General features: G+C 39.1%; 1 protein-coding gene across 5 annotated transcripts in view; it reads left to right on the forward strand.

The window, feature by feature from the left end:
• The window catches only part of PCSK5 (proprotein convertase subtilisin/kexin type 5), a 468460-nt gene that overhangs the window by 252242 nt on the left and 201872 nt on the right, over positions 1-14346 (forward strand). For all 5 annotated transcript variants that reach the window (XM_050761595.1, XM_050761597.1, XM_050761598.1 and 2 more), the window contains exon 11: positions 13592-13709. In XM_050761595.1, coding sequence (XP_050617552.1) covers positions 13592-13709 — 118 coding nt within the window. The remainder of the gene's footprint in view (positions 1-13591; positions 13710-14346) is intronic.

Here is a 14346-nt window from a genome sequence, read left to right on the forward strand (position 1 = left end):
TTGCAGTGATCATTTTATATTATCTTAGTATGCAGTTGTGTATTCGTGACCTTAAGACTGTTGCATTCAGCGAAATTTTTTATCATCTCTTGGCCTTCTTCTAAATGAGGAAAGTTGTAGAGTTGGGATATATAATCATCTTTGCTACATCCCACTTTCGTTTTTTAAGAAGAGAAAGAAGTGCTTTTTGAAATGACTCTTTAATAAACCCCGGGCAAAGGGAGTGGTGACAAGATTACTTCTTGAAAAGTATCAGATCAGAAATTGTGCTTTGAGAAGCCTTCACATATTTCCTTTGACCAAAGTCTTTTCGTTGGTTGTTATTGCTCACCATGACCTCCAAAAAGCCATCTAACTTCTGATATTTGAATTTCTTTTTAGCATACAATTGTAGTCTTTGTATTTGCCATATAACCTTACAAACATTTAAAGAAAGCAAGTATACATAATTGTGGTTAGCATCTTGAGTTGATGTGCACGTGCTATGCAAGCAGAATGACAGAAGCTCTTAGGGTTTATAAATGACTTTTCCTCCTTCCAAAGTATTGTATTCATATTCTTTTTCTAGGCCATGAAGCCAACTTAGAATTTTCAATAGTCTTAAGAAGCTATATTGTTTTTCTGAACCCACCAGAGGTTACAATGTATATGCTTTCTTAATATACTATGTGGGATGGTTTTGTCAGGAAATCATCTGCTTCTTTTCTTGTTTTACCTTCAGAAGTACATTTACAGCCAAGGTAGAAGACATGTATCCAGCTTGGTTCCAAAGTTCAATACTGTGCATCTTAGAAGCCTAAAACCCCCACTGAATTGCAGTCACATATCATGAAAGAATCAGAGAAGATAGCTAAAAACATGAGAAATATCTGATTGTTTGACAGAGCTGCCACACTTGGTTTCATAGGTTGTTAACTGCACAAGGGAGCCAAACTAAAGGGTTAAGTGGGTGGGGACAGAAATCTGGCCTTGGATCCAGTCACCAAGGAATGTGCCGTGCCCTGCGGTGGGATGATGTCCACCTTAAGGAAAGAGGTACCTTTCTCTAATCAACAGAAGCCCCACATGGGCATCCCCGTTGCATGGAATTCTGTTGTGATTTCTTCCAGAGCTATCAAAGGCACAGGTATCTTTTAAGAAGTATGCAACCAGAGATGGTTCTGTTCATTTTAACCTGCAGCGATTGCTTCAGTCTTGATACCCACAGAACCTATTTCTTCATTGGCAAAGTAACTCAGTGTTACTAGAGTTAAATAAAATTTTGCAATATCTGTCCAGGAGCGGTGGCTTAGGCCTCTAATCCCAGCAGTTTGGGAGGCTGAAGTGGGCGGATCACGAGGTCAGGAGTTCAAAACAAGCCTGGCCAACATGGTGAAACCCCATCTCAACTAAAAATACAAAAATTAGCTGAGCGTGGTGGCGGGCGCCTGTAATCCCAGCTACTCGGGAAGCTGAGGCAGGAGAATCCCTTGAACCTGGTAGGTGGAGGTTGCAGTGAGCCGATATTGTGCCACTGCACTCCGGTCTGAGTGACAGAGCAAGACTCCATTTAAAAAAAAAAAAAATTGCAATATCTGTGACTATTTCATCACTATCTTTATCACCAGCTCTCTAAACAAAGTTTGAAGTAAAATCTCAGAATCTTAAGTGAGCATAAGTGCTAAGCACAAATCTATAATTCTTTCAGGTACTTTTTTTACATTCAACAAAAATGATGGAAGCTTCTTGAATTCAAATGTATGATTCTTTCATTTGAGTTCCAGTAGAAGATCCATATTTGGGGTGGAGTCCTTGTAAATATTGGCATATGTAGGATACATGAGCCCAGAGCAGGGGTGAAAAGGCTTCATTTGAAGTCTTCCATGATTATCATCAACCTGTCTTATGAACATACTCCCCATAGCTCATTTTTTCTACCAAGGAATAGAGCTTTAAATGTGAAAGAAATAAACTGCGATTGAGGTAAACAGGAGAAACTCTCTCATTGAAATTAATACATGCATATAAGTTTGGATTCTGGCATCAGATATTCCTAGCACAGACTGTAGCACCAGTTTCATATCCCACATCAGGGACAGAGGACTCTAACTTGCTGTGACCACACCGAGACTGTGGTGGTAAGTGAGCCCTGTGGAAACTAGTTGAGGATCAATAAGAGGGCCCAAATAAACAGGAGGAAAGGGGGCTTATGATTACATCTTTTCCAAATTCAATTTTAGTAAAGATGGCTTAGCCTATCCTATTTTGTTGTCTAGAGAGATCTTTATATTAGTGCCAATGTCTGTAATATAAACCAAATCCAAAAGCTCAAAAAGAAATGCTGAAAATTAATCCTTCCCTGGTTCTATGCATAACTTCCTAAGTCCACTGCACCTAGCACTATACAGTGAGATTCCAGGCAGTTGCTTTGCAGAATCCATCTGGATACATCTTCTGGGAAATAAATAGATCCAGACTCTTTTTTTTTTTCTTAGAATCTCAATTCAGACTCTTTACACATGCTCACATCTTGCTAGCCTTTGGCATTTCAAAGCAATTAAACTTCTATCACATGTCCCAATAATGGCTTCAACAGGCTTCATTTTATGGTGTTATACCAGGAGACGCAGTACACCCTGAAATTTCCAGAGTCATCCTTGGAAGAGCCAAAAAGAAAGCTATTGTGATCACTGCTGGATGTTAACAAATGGGAAGTTGCTCTTTGATACTCAATGTCATTCTTCAATCTATAAGTGCCACAGAAAATCCCTGATAGAAATGACCGAGGAAGGTCATTTCTCAGCAAGAATAGGGGAAAGTGTTAGGGACAGATGTTAAACTTTCCTTCCAAGTCCAACACATGATGTTTTAATGAGTTCTGAAGTTTTGAAGATGAGAGCAGTACTGTGTGTAGTTGACTTGGACAAGACAAAGTTATGTAGATGATTTCCTAATATGTTTTCCCCCTTTATTACCTTGCAGGGTTATTCTGAGGATTATAATTGATTTGAGTACCTTAGTGGTAAGAAATATTGTATGTCTTGTAGACCACAGTAATCAATGTATAAATATATAGTAGAAAGAAATTCTGAAGACTTGAGTTTGAGTTTCTATGGCTTTGCACAAGTTCTTTTTGTGTTCATGAGACCTAGTTTCTTCAGCTAGAAAATGTGAATAATACTATCTTGCTAATAAGATCGTTGTGAGGATTTTATTAGCTACTGTGTAATAAAATACATATGTGAGATATGAATTTTGCCTCCCCTGTAAAATTTCCCCCCAGCCTCTCATTTTGAGAAGCACGCTCAATGCATTAAATGTGCTTCAATTGTAGGGGCAGTAGGATTCAGAAATAGACAAGTCAGTGCATTTTCTATTTTCACCTTTGTACACTGAGCATGATTTTTCATTCAACTCAGTCAAACCCTGATTCTATCCTAACAATGCTGTATGTACTTAACACCTTAAGGAATGTGCATTCAGACTCCGGTCTGAGTGACAGAGCAAGACTCCATTTAAAAAAAAAAAAATTGCAATATCTGTGACTATTTCATCACTATGTTTATCATCAGCTCTCTAAACAAAGTTTGAAGTAAAATCTCAGAATCTTAAGTGAACATAAGTGCTAAGCACAAATCTATAATTCTTTTCAGGTACTTTTTTTACATTCAACAAAAATGATGGAAGCTTCTTGAATTCAAATGTATGATTCTTTCATTTGAGTTCCAGTAGAAGATCCATATTTGGGGTGGAGTCCTTGTAAATATTGACATATGTAGGATACATAAGGAAGTATCTAGACTTCCTTCTTTGAGTGATAATGCAAGTGCAAGTTAATTAAGGGAACTTTTATCTTCTCAAAATGTTTCTGTAAGAGAAGCAGAAATGTTTGGGATAACCATATAAAAAGATACTTACATCATATACTGTGCAGTCAACTCTCATTTCTTTTGCTCCTGGCATGAGGGAAGGGGTATTTGAGAATCATGCCTGTAGAGTCTCAGGGCCTATGCTGGAGATGTTAGCCTAATTAACCAGACTTTGCCAGGAGATGCCATCCCTAATAACCTAAGTGTTCTCAAAGTGTGGTCCCCGGACCAACAATATACCAGCATCACCTGAAAGCATGTTACAAATTCACATTTCTGGGCCTTACCTCAAAACTCCTGCATCATTGGGACCGAGCAGTGTGTGCTTTAACAAGTCCTGGGTGATTCTGATGCACATGCAAGTTTGAGGACCACTGTCCTAAGTCGCCCACCATATGTAATGAATCACCTTCTCTCTTGTGCATCTGGAAGTGCCATCCTTAGAAGAATAAAATGCCATCCCTAGAAGCAATGAAAAAGTAGTCTCTCAAATCGTGTTTTTCCTGCTGTTTCAATAAGGAAGTTGTGAAAGGTTTTCCTCAGACATCTCTCTTTTCAGTAGCTGAGCCATTTGCTCCCAGCTACATCCATTCTCTTTTCTGTCAATTGGACCATGACCCTATGTTTTCAAACTTCCTATCACTCTTAAAGGGGGAGAAAAAAAACCGAAAACCTTTTCCATTCTACTGCCTTCGTTCCATCCCTCCTTTCACAACTAAAAATTCCCAGCAAGTAGTCGAATTAGCTGCATCCATTTCCTTACTGTTCATTCAGTCCTTCCGTGATTCTTTGCAATCTTGTTTCTACTTTTATTGTGTCTACTTCCACCTTTGAAGAGAAATTATTCTACTTCCACCTTTGAAGAGAAATTATTCTTTGACCCATCTCCTGCTTGCCATATCTGAAGACCTATTGTCTTCCTCTAGGATTCATGCTCTAGATCAACCCAGTCTAGATCTCTCTTTCTTTTTAGTGATATACAGATATAGCCCTGGTTCTTTGACTCTTTACTTATTCTTTTCTCCCCTTCTTTAACCTTAGCCATTCCCTGAGGTCTGTTGTTTACAGAGGGAGAGAGGGAAGGAGGGAGTTTCTCTCTCTCTTCCTCTCTCTCCCTCCCTCCCTTCCTCTCCCATCCTCTTAATGCCACTGCTTTTCTTTCACGTGTCTGCCTTTTTTTCAGTTACAAGTATCATGTCTTCAGTAAAGATTTTCAGTTGTACGTCTTCAACATTGACTTCAACCATTACCAATCTAGAATCTCTGCACAAGGCCCTCTCTGTGTCATTTACAGCTGAGAACTTCTAAAACAGAAGCTATCAATCATCTTTCACAAAACAACTTCTCCCCAAAGCTGACCTCTGTTGTCACGGGATACCCTTCTGGCCATCACGGTGTTCTTGAATCCTTGGTCACCTCCAGTTTTAATTGCAAAACTCCATTGCTTCTTCCTTACCTGATCTCTCATTTCGAAAATTCACCATTCCCATAACCTGGTTTATAATCTCACATGCCTGCACCATTGCAATAGGTTCCCTGCCTCAGTCCTTCTGCCCCTGATATCCCGTATAACAAATCCCAGATTAATCTTTCCAGAATATCAATTCAATTATGTCATTTCCTTGATCGTTGGCACTCATTGCCTCCAGAGTAAATCGAGCCATGCATTCCAGGACCACAGAGCTTCCTTGAAAACGTCACCATTCCAGATATCCTGGTCTCATTACCTTTTCTCCATGAACCCAAATCTTACTGAAGGATTTAAGGGCCATCTCAAGTCTTATTTTTTCTAAAAGGACATCCAGTTCTCAGTAATGGCTTACTTTTCATAAATTTTACAGAAATTTCCCTACTGATATCCATTAAGCTTAAAAATTATTTGAGTTTCATGAAAATAAAGGAACTGCTCCTGAGAAGCCTAACATAGTGGCAGAAGCTGAGAAGGATATGTGGTAGCTTTCTTCTCAGTGGAATGGTGACATTCCCAGTGATGAGGAATAAATTTTTCTTTGTTCTTTGCCATCATCACCTCCAGCAGCGGGTGAAGAAGGCTCCTTGTGAGGTGAGCTGATGGATGTGTAGCTGGATGAAATAACCAAATCTTTGTAATTACTGTTAACCACTGAGTAAACAGGCATTCACTTGAAATAAATGTCAACTAAATTTTCTATTCCTTTATCTTACGAGAACTTAAGGGAAAAGCAAAGCAAAACTAAAGGAAAATTAAATAAAGAATTATCTAAAAGTAATATGTAAATAATCCACAAACAGGAATTTTGGCTGCCGGGTAACCAAACTCCCATTTCATTCATTGTTTGCTCAAGTTTTACATCAAGAAGATCTAGGCTGGGGAACTGACATCTGGTCAATCTAATCTTCAACTAGCCTTTACCCAAAGGCCCTTGTGGTACATTTTCTATCTTGTTCTCATCTTTGTCCAGACAGTCATTCCTAAAAACAAGCAAAAATGGGATCTGGATATGCTGTGGGTTACATGGCTCGGTCTCCCCAGGCTGGTATAATAGTTTTCCTACTCCTGTTCAAGAAATACCCATTAATTACCTTAAGCAAATTACTTGCCTATTGTAACCATGCTGGGAGCAAATAAATGAAGACTGGTCAGAAGAAAATAAGAAAATAATTTGACACTTTTTTCTTTTCTTAAAATGGAAAGAGGTCCTTGACAGAAAGCAGACATATCTCCTCCTTGTTTTTACTCTGCAAATGAAACAAATAGTAATAAATATGTTTCTGTATGTACATATAGAATATAATAAATTGTGTGTGTATATATAAACATTATATTCCTATATGTATAATGAAGTACATCGTACATGGAGAAGAGGAGCTCCGCAGTATTTTCCTAGTCTGTACTAAAGAGCCTGTCTGACTATGTACAGCTGCTGACCAAACCCATCCCCAAGAGTAGCTTTGAAGTGCAGGCCCAGGAGACAGTATCTGGAAACTTTCCATGTGCAAGTTCTCAGTAGCGCTGGTGACGGCTGGCATGTTTGGATCTGGCTGGAGTTGTTATGAGAGCCTGAGATTTTAGGAAGAGCAAGGGAAAAATAAAAAACAAACCAGGCAGCCGGGCGCAGTGGCTCACACCTGTAATCCCAAAAGTTTGGGAGGCCGAGTTGGGTGGATCACTTGAGGTTGGGAGTTCGAGACCAGCCTGGCCAACATGGTGAAAAGCCCATCTCTATTAGCCAGGCATGGTGGCGCATGCCTGTAATCCCAGCTACTTGGGAGGCTGAGGCAGGAGAATCGCTTGAACCTGGGAGGCAGAGGTTGCAGTGAGCTGAGATCACACCATTGCACTCCAGCCTGGGCAACAGGAGTGAAACTCCATCTCTAAATAAATAAATAATAAATAAATACCAGGCAGCAGAACACAGGTGCCAGCTGCTCCATTGTACTACCCCCAAGGGAGTCTGGATTTTTGCAGTGAGAAGCAGAAGAAAGCATTGCAACTATAGTTCTGAATCTCTAAGAAGCTCATGCTCCTTTCGCCCTGAAATGTAAGAGTACATGAAGCAGAGAGAGCGGAGGAAGGGAATGAGACAGAGGAAGAAGTAGGTGTTTCTGGGAGCATTCTGGCTTTCCACTGTCAGATATTTAGGTGTGAAACTGCCAACAGGAGACTGAAAACTATCACTTCCCACTTTTTCTTTCTTCCTTAGGAAGCTTCATTTTGTTTTCATATTTAGCTGTTTCTTTTTACATTTTTAAAAAAAAATTCAGTGTTTACATTATGCCTGTGGGATGTGGCAACTTGGGAAAGTGTCCCAAGGTTCTCTCAGTTGCATGCTCTCCTGTCCTGCACATTTGGCCTGGTTTGATTAGTAGGTGAGGGAGGCACAGGGTACGTGGTGGGAGCAGTTATTTCAGAGCAGGTGGTTCAGCACATTGAGGATCAAAGAATCCCAAGGTGCTAGGACTGCAACAGCTGCAGGCAGCTCTTTGATCTCTGGTTCGGAATTTCTACCCAGCCCACAGATCAAGCAGCCCTCCTCAAGACAGGAATTTAGGTAACTACCTTTTATTCTGGTGGTTTACTTATAGGTAGATGAGAATAGCAACAACTTGATTGATGGCAGCTGACACCCAGCAATCGTGGTTGTCTTTGAGTTCTCCTGCAGTCTGGTCTCACCCTCTATTCCCTGCATACTTACTCTCCCCTTCCCCTGCTGACCATTCACCCGACTGTAGGAATGCTGGTTTCCTTGGTGCCTCAATGAACCACACAAAGACTTAATTATCTAACTAGGATGCTCAGTCCTGGCCTCTGCAATGTGCTACCTTCGTCTCCACCTAACTAAATCCTACACATGCATGAAAGCACAATCCAAATATGGATCACTTTCCCCTCAGGTTACTTTAGGTTACTGCAGATTTGGGTTCACATGGATTGAGTACTTACTGTACACCTGGTTCCATGAGGTTGCTTCCTATCCCTTGTATTTGACTGATTTCTTACTCTTTGGATGTCCTTTTATACTTACAGCAATTATACATTTTGGTGCTTTTGTTTCTCAAATTATAAAGTTATTCTTGTCTCACCTCCTACTTGAGTGAGAACACAAATTATTTTCTGTTGCATTTGGATCCCACTGTTGAGTATGGTGTTGAATACAGAGTAGGTGCTTTGCAACCTGAGTGATATGATAATTAATTGGATCAATTTTTAACTTACATTGGTGAAGTATATTGAAACAGATGCTTTCAAATAATCAAATAATTGAATCAAATTTATCGTCCATGTTTCATATTTTGATGGTTATGTGCATCTGAACAAATAGAAATATAGGTGCAGGATGCCTGACTGCCCTCTAGGAACTAGATTATTGATGTTAACAGTTGGGAGAGTACTGGCTCTCCACAGTACTGTCACATTCCGATTTCAGTTGCACGTACGGTGACCAGTCTCCTGGTTTGCCCAGGAATGAGGGAATTTCCAGGGCTCAAGCATTTCAATGCTAACATCAGACAGCCCTGAGCAAATGTGGACATTTACTCTCCCTGGTCATAAGGAATAGAGAGGTATTTTAGCTATGCTTTTACATTAAATACTCAGTAATGGACAGTTGTTACTAAGTTGCATTTTTTCAGGCATAGGCCAAATTTAAAGTTTCTCCTGGGCTGCTTGGAGAGAGTTTTTGGTGCTGCTTGTTGGCCTTAATTTGTTTGTTTGCCCTATTTTATGTATTTGTTTGCGGGACACTGCATAATGCTGTGTTTTAGCAGAAAGGTCCTCTTTCACTTTAGGAAGCTCAAACTGTTTGTAACCAGTCAATTCCTTGTAGAGTGATTTACTGATAATCTGGTTAGTGTCATCATGAATTATCCATTCAGTGTAATTTTGTAAAACTGTTAAATAGCTGGTTCCAGTAAGGACCATCCACTAAAAGAGATGAACATATACCAAATTTTTCCTGGTTACAGCTTCTTATGCCCAGAAACTTCTATTTTTTTTTCCTGCTGAGCTTTCTAGCTTATCTTTAGAATAGAGTCTTTTAGGCCTCCTAGCTAAAGCTGTTGTGTATATTAACTGAATCTGCTTTCAAACTACGCAATTACCTACTTGTGTGCCTAACGATTATCTTCTCTCAGCACTTCTGGTCTCATCAGAAAATGAGAATATACCTGCCAGAGAATATTAACTATTTTCCTGTGTTCTCTTGTCCATCTGACTATTCCAAGCAGGGAAGCCTTTGGATACTTTTGAATAAAAACTAGCTGTACTTCTGGTGCAAGATGAAACGGCTTTCCTGAGCTTACGTGCATACATGAGGCTATGTGTGAGACCTCAGTTGATATCTTATACCTATCAAAATGTAAACAGCCCTGAACTCTAAAGGAACAGATATAACGGTAGGCAAGTTTTGCAAACTTCCTTTATTGAAACAGAGCTTGTCCTACCTCACTCCACTAAAAAACAAATTTACTTTCCGAAATGTACTCCAGTAACTTTGCTTCAAGATCTTTAATTATTCCATATACGTACTTTGTTCCCTCAATATGTTTTTAATATTTGATTTTTGAATTTTAACTAAGGTTAAAACTGAATTGAATGTTTCTGCCCCCACTCTTAGGAATGAAAAATTCTATTTGAACTGGTCGGGATTCCTGTTCACACCAATGTTAACAGTGCTCTGATTTCGTGCAATTCTGCATTTTACACAGTGCTTGCACAGAGAGGCTTCCTCTTGATCATCATAAAATTATATTCAGGCTCAGCTTTTGCTCTGAACTGGGCATGAGAAATGTGCATAAGTGAGATTGCTTTCTTTATGGAATGGCCGTATCGTAACCAACCATTTGTACGGTATATTTGCTATAATTGTACTTTGTAAAATGTGAGTATTGGCTCCGTCCTTGAATAAATTTCAAATGTTAAGGGTGACTTTACAGAAATCAGTAATAAAAAGAACAGGTCTCTTAATTTCCCCTTACAATTCCCTAGTAAACACTTTATGACACTTGGTGAATTAAATAACATTTCTCTTCTCAGTACCATTCATTCATTTCACAAATATTGATGAAAGCCCTGCTCCAAGCCAGGCATTTCACAGCCCCTGGAGAGACTCATATTCTGAACCCTTGGGAGCCCCTCAGGATAACAGTAGATGAGCAAGACAGACTTGACTCAAATGGTCACCCAAAAAGTCAATGTTTCTCTCTTTATAGGTCATTTTGAGTATGAAAATTTTATGTAAAAAAATTGTCAGTGCTTCCAAACTGCTTAATGGCTCTTTCCCCTATTGACACCAGATTTTGAGGGAGTTCATCTGCCCAACACATTTATTGTGCAATTTCCCTTATTGACATATTGACCTTCATTGATCTACTCAGCAACCAGTTTTCTTGTTTATTAATATTATATTAATATGAAGGTTTTTTTTTCATTGACCAGTCTGCAGTTTAACTGTAGCTAGTCAGCCTCTTTTCTAAGCATCTAGTTTGAGTGTTTCATGAACAGACATTGTCTCTGGAGGGTAGAAATTGAATTGGAAAAGGAAACAAATTTATGGCCTTCATAAAGTCTCAAGGTGCGTTTCTACTTAACTCAAGTGGTTGTTTAACAGGCATGAAGTGTTTGCTGTATCTGATTGTTCATGTTAATTTATGTCCTCATGGTTGTAAGGTGAACAGTTATGGAGGAGGGGAGGTGGAAATAGGAGCCAGTGCAGCTGAGTGCAAGTGTCGCACTCAGGTGGGGCACGTACCTGGTATTGCAGTGACAGCTCTAAGCCCTTGCCCTCTCCAAGTCCCCACCTCCCTTCTCCATACCCCCAACATGCAATCAAATCTTTCATCTTACTTCCTTAAACTGAAATAAAATGATGAGTTGTGCTAGTTTAAAACCACTTGACCCTAGCATGGGGGATATTTAAGGACGATCGGAGGTAGAACTCCTGACAACATCTTTCAATTTCAATTTCCCCGGGGTGGGGGAAAAGTCCCATCGACTGTCCATGATGACCTGGTATAGGCTATATGGTTAAATGATAAGTAAGAATATAATGATTCTCATGATCTCCACTGTTTAGTTCCTTAAGCCCAAATTTGACATTTTTTCTGTATCATGTGAGTACCTCTGTCCCTTTTTAATGAACCCTCATGATGTTGTGGAACTAAAACTAAATATTCAGAATTTTTCATGAAAGTTATCAACTTGTGATAAGGTTTTTGATAACTTTCATTTTGTTTACTCTTTTCTGGATAAGATGTTTTACAATGAATATGCTTACTTTTTAATTTAAGAAAAATAATAAAAATTACAGAAGTACATTTTATAAAACTCCTACCTATATCCGTGCCGTAGCGAAGTAGGTTCACTTTTTTTATTTCGTATGTCCTATCTGGCTAAGTACCTCTTATTAAAGTAAGGTGACCTTACGTTATTATGGTTCTTTACACAGATTTTTCACATGGAGCTTCCTGAACTTAATAATGTAGATGACGTAGATCGTAACATCCCAAAACAAGGAAAATGTGTATTATTTTTTCTTGTTTGCTGAGAATTATCAGCAAATAAGCATGAATAAGTCAGTATTTTTCATCCTAGCACAATGTTGCTTTTTTATATACTATAATTTATTTGTCCTCTATGTGCATCAAGTTCTGTTAACTTAGAACACATAAAGAAACAAGACCCAGTTGCTGTCATCAAGCAGTTTATAATGCAGCTGGAGTCAAAAGACATATGCTGACAGAGGGAGTTAATTGGCAATGCAATTGATGGCACAGATAAAAAGTGCAGTGCCTGATAACAGTGTGTGGCACATCAAAGGCATTCAAGAAATGACGGATGGATGGAGGGATAGATGATGGATGGATGGATGGATGGGCAGAAGGGCAGATGGACTGACAAATTAATTGGTTACCAGAATAGAAAGGAGAAAAGTCCACTGGTCACAGATAGTCGAATTTCAGTAAATGTCTTTTGACTATTTCATGGGTCAGAGAGTACTTCAAGAAGGAAAAGATAGACTAGCCAGGCCTTCAGGAACTTATAAGAGTAGGGCTTAACTCTGCAGAGAGAAAGAAAGAGGGGTTGTGAGGCCAAGTGCTCAACCTGGACAACGGCAGGGGGGCAGAAAGAGTAGCTTCTGACTAGGGTCTGTGAGAGTGGCCTTCCTAAAGCAAAAGGTTTGGTGATGAGGTGGTTTTGCAGGTAGAATGGAACTACATCTGAGCACACCTTGACCATCAAGCTAATGTATTCACGTAATGCATAGGCATGGGCAGCTATATAAATGTTTGCGTAAAGTCATTCATGTGATAATAAAAAATGTTTTAGGCAAAAACTGGAAATAGGACATAGTGTTGAATATAAAGTTATAAGAGACAGTTCAATAAGAAGTGGAGATTTTAAGTGCCAACTGGAATTTTAAAGTATTTTTAGAAAGATCTGTTGCACATGTATATATTACTGTATCAACCAAGTATTCCTATATCTAATTGAAGTTTCTGAGACAGTTACGTCAAATTCAGCTTTAGATCAATAGGTATGCTAACTGAGAACCAAAAGATCCAAAGACTCGAAGCTGGCATGAAAGTCTAGAGGCCTCCAAATAATTCATGGATCAAGTTTGATAAATTTTGTATATGCTAGAAGAAAGGTAATAATTTATGTCTTCTAAGGTAGTCAACTTAATTACTAGACATGTCAGAACATTGGTATCTCTTGTATGTAAGTTCTTCTTGTGCTATGAGAAGTCATATACATTGCTACTTCTCTTTAAACCTATCAATTATTTTATCTTATGAAAACAGTGATGTCATCACTTAAATGCAAGTGATTGAACAGGGTGGGCCCTGGAGAAAAACTATGTGCATTAGAATCTAGTTCGACCAGTGACTTGCTAGTCAATCTTGGCCAAGTTTTTCTCTGTTCTTCAGTTTTCTCATTAATGAATGATGATAATAATAATGGCACTAACTTCTGAAGATTGTTGGGAGGACTAAATGTAAAACTGTAAACTAGTGCCTGGCATGGAGTAACAATTCATAAATGATAGGCGTATTACTGGTAGTGATAGGCAATCAGTGAAAACTGTACATATGTCTTATTTTCTTGACATGATTATATATTTGTTTTGCTGGATTTATTTCTCAAATCATTGCTGGAAACTTAGCTAGGATCCCACAGGGGTGTATCTGGAGTCTCCACTGAGTGACTTTATAATTCGACATATGTAGCTTAGTGAAGCTGACCAGTCTCTTGCTTTCCACAGTGAGCCATCTATATGGATTTGGACTGATGGATGCAGAAGCCATGGTGATGGAGGCAGAGAAGTGGACCACCGTTCCCCGGCAGCACGTGTGTGTGGAGAGCACAGACCGACAAATCAAGTAATGCTTGCTGCTGGCAAACAGCATAACAATGCCCCAAACTACAGCAAGCCAGTAAATTGCTCAAGACAGCCCCTTGTTGCACACAGAAGCCAAAAGCTTCTGTAGTGTCTCTCTAATGTGACTATGAAATGGTAATAGAATGACTAGGATTTTGAGCTATTAAATTGATACTAGTATAGCCCAAGAATCCTTCAAAGAAAAGCATCTTTTAAAAAGGGATTGGGGGATATGCTTACCTCTGGGCTATTGAAGGTTTTCTACTGTCGCTATTTCTATTTGATGGTGCAAGTATTCTCCAGAAGTCAGTGTACTTTTAAAAACTGTAACTACTCTATACCGCGTAGTTATCCAAAGAGTGATGCAAAATGTACAGTCAATGAGATTGCAGTTTACTCACAGCTTTCAGGGCCTATTCCCCAGTTTTAGTGGCATAGACTTGGAGGCTGTGCTGACAAGGTTTGCCAACAGGATTCTATCTTAGTAGGCTTATTAGTGTTTTGCTCTTGGCTTTCTGTTCAGAGACTTTTCTCTCTGAAAAGTATTTTTGAACCTTGGCTAATGTTGAAACTAGAGACATTGTCATTCTTGAGAAAATGTGTTGGGAAGCAGAAGTAAACCAACTAAAGTTGTTTGA

This window comes from Macaca thibetana, chromosome 15 (genome assembly GCF_024542745.1).
Source record: "Macaca thibetana thibetana isolate TM-01 chromosome 15, ASM2454274v1, whole genome shotgun sequence".
Lineage (NCBI taxonomy): Eukaryota > Metazoa > Chordata > Mammalia > Primates > Cercopithecidae > Macaca > Macaca thibetana.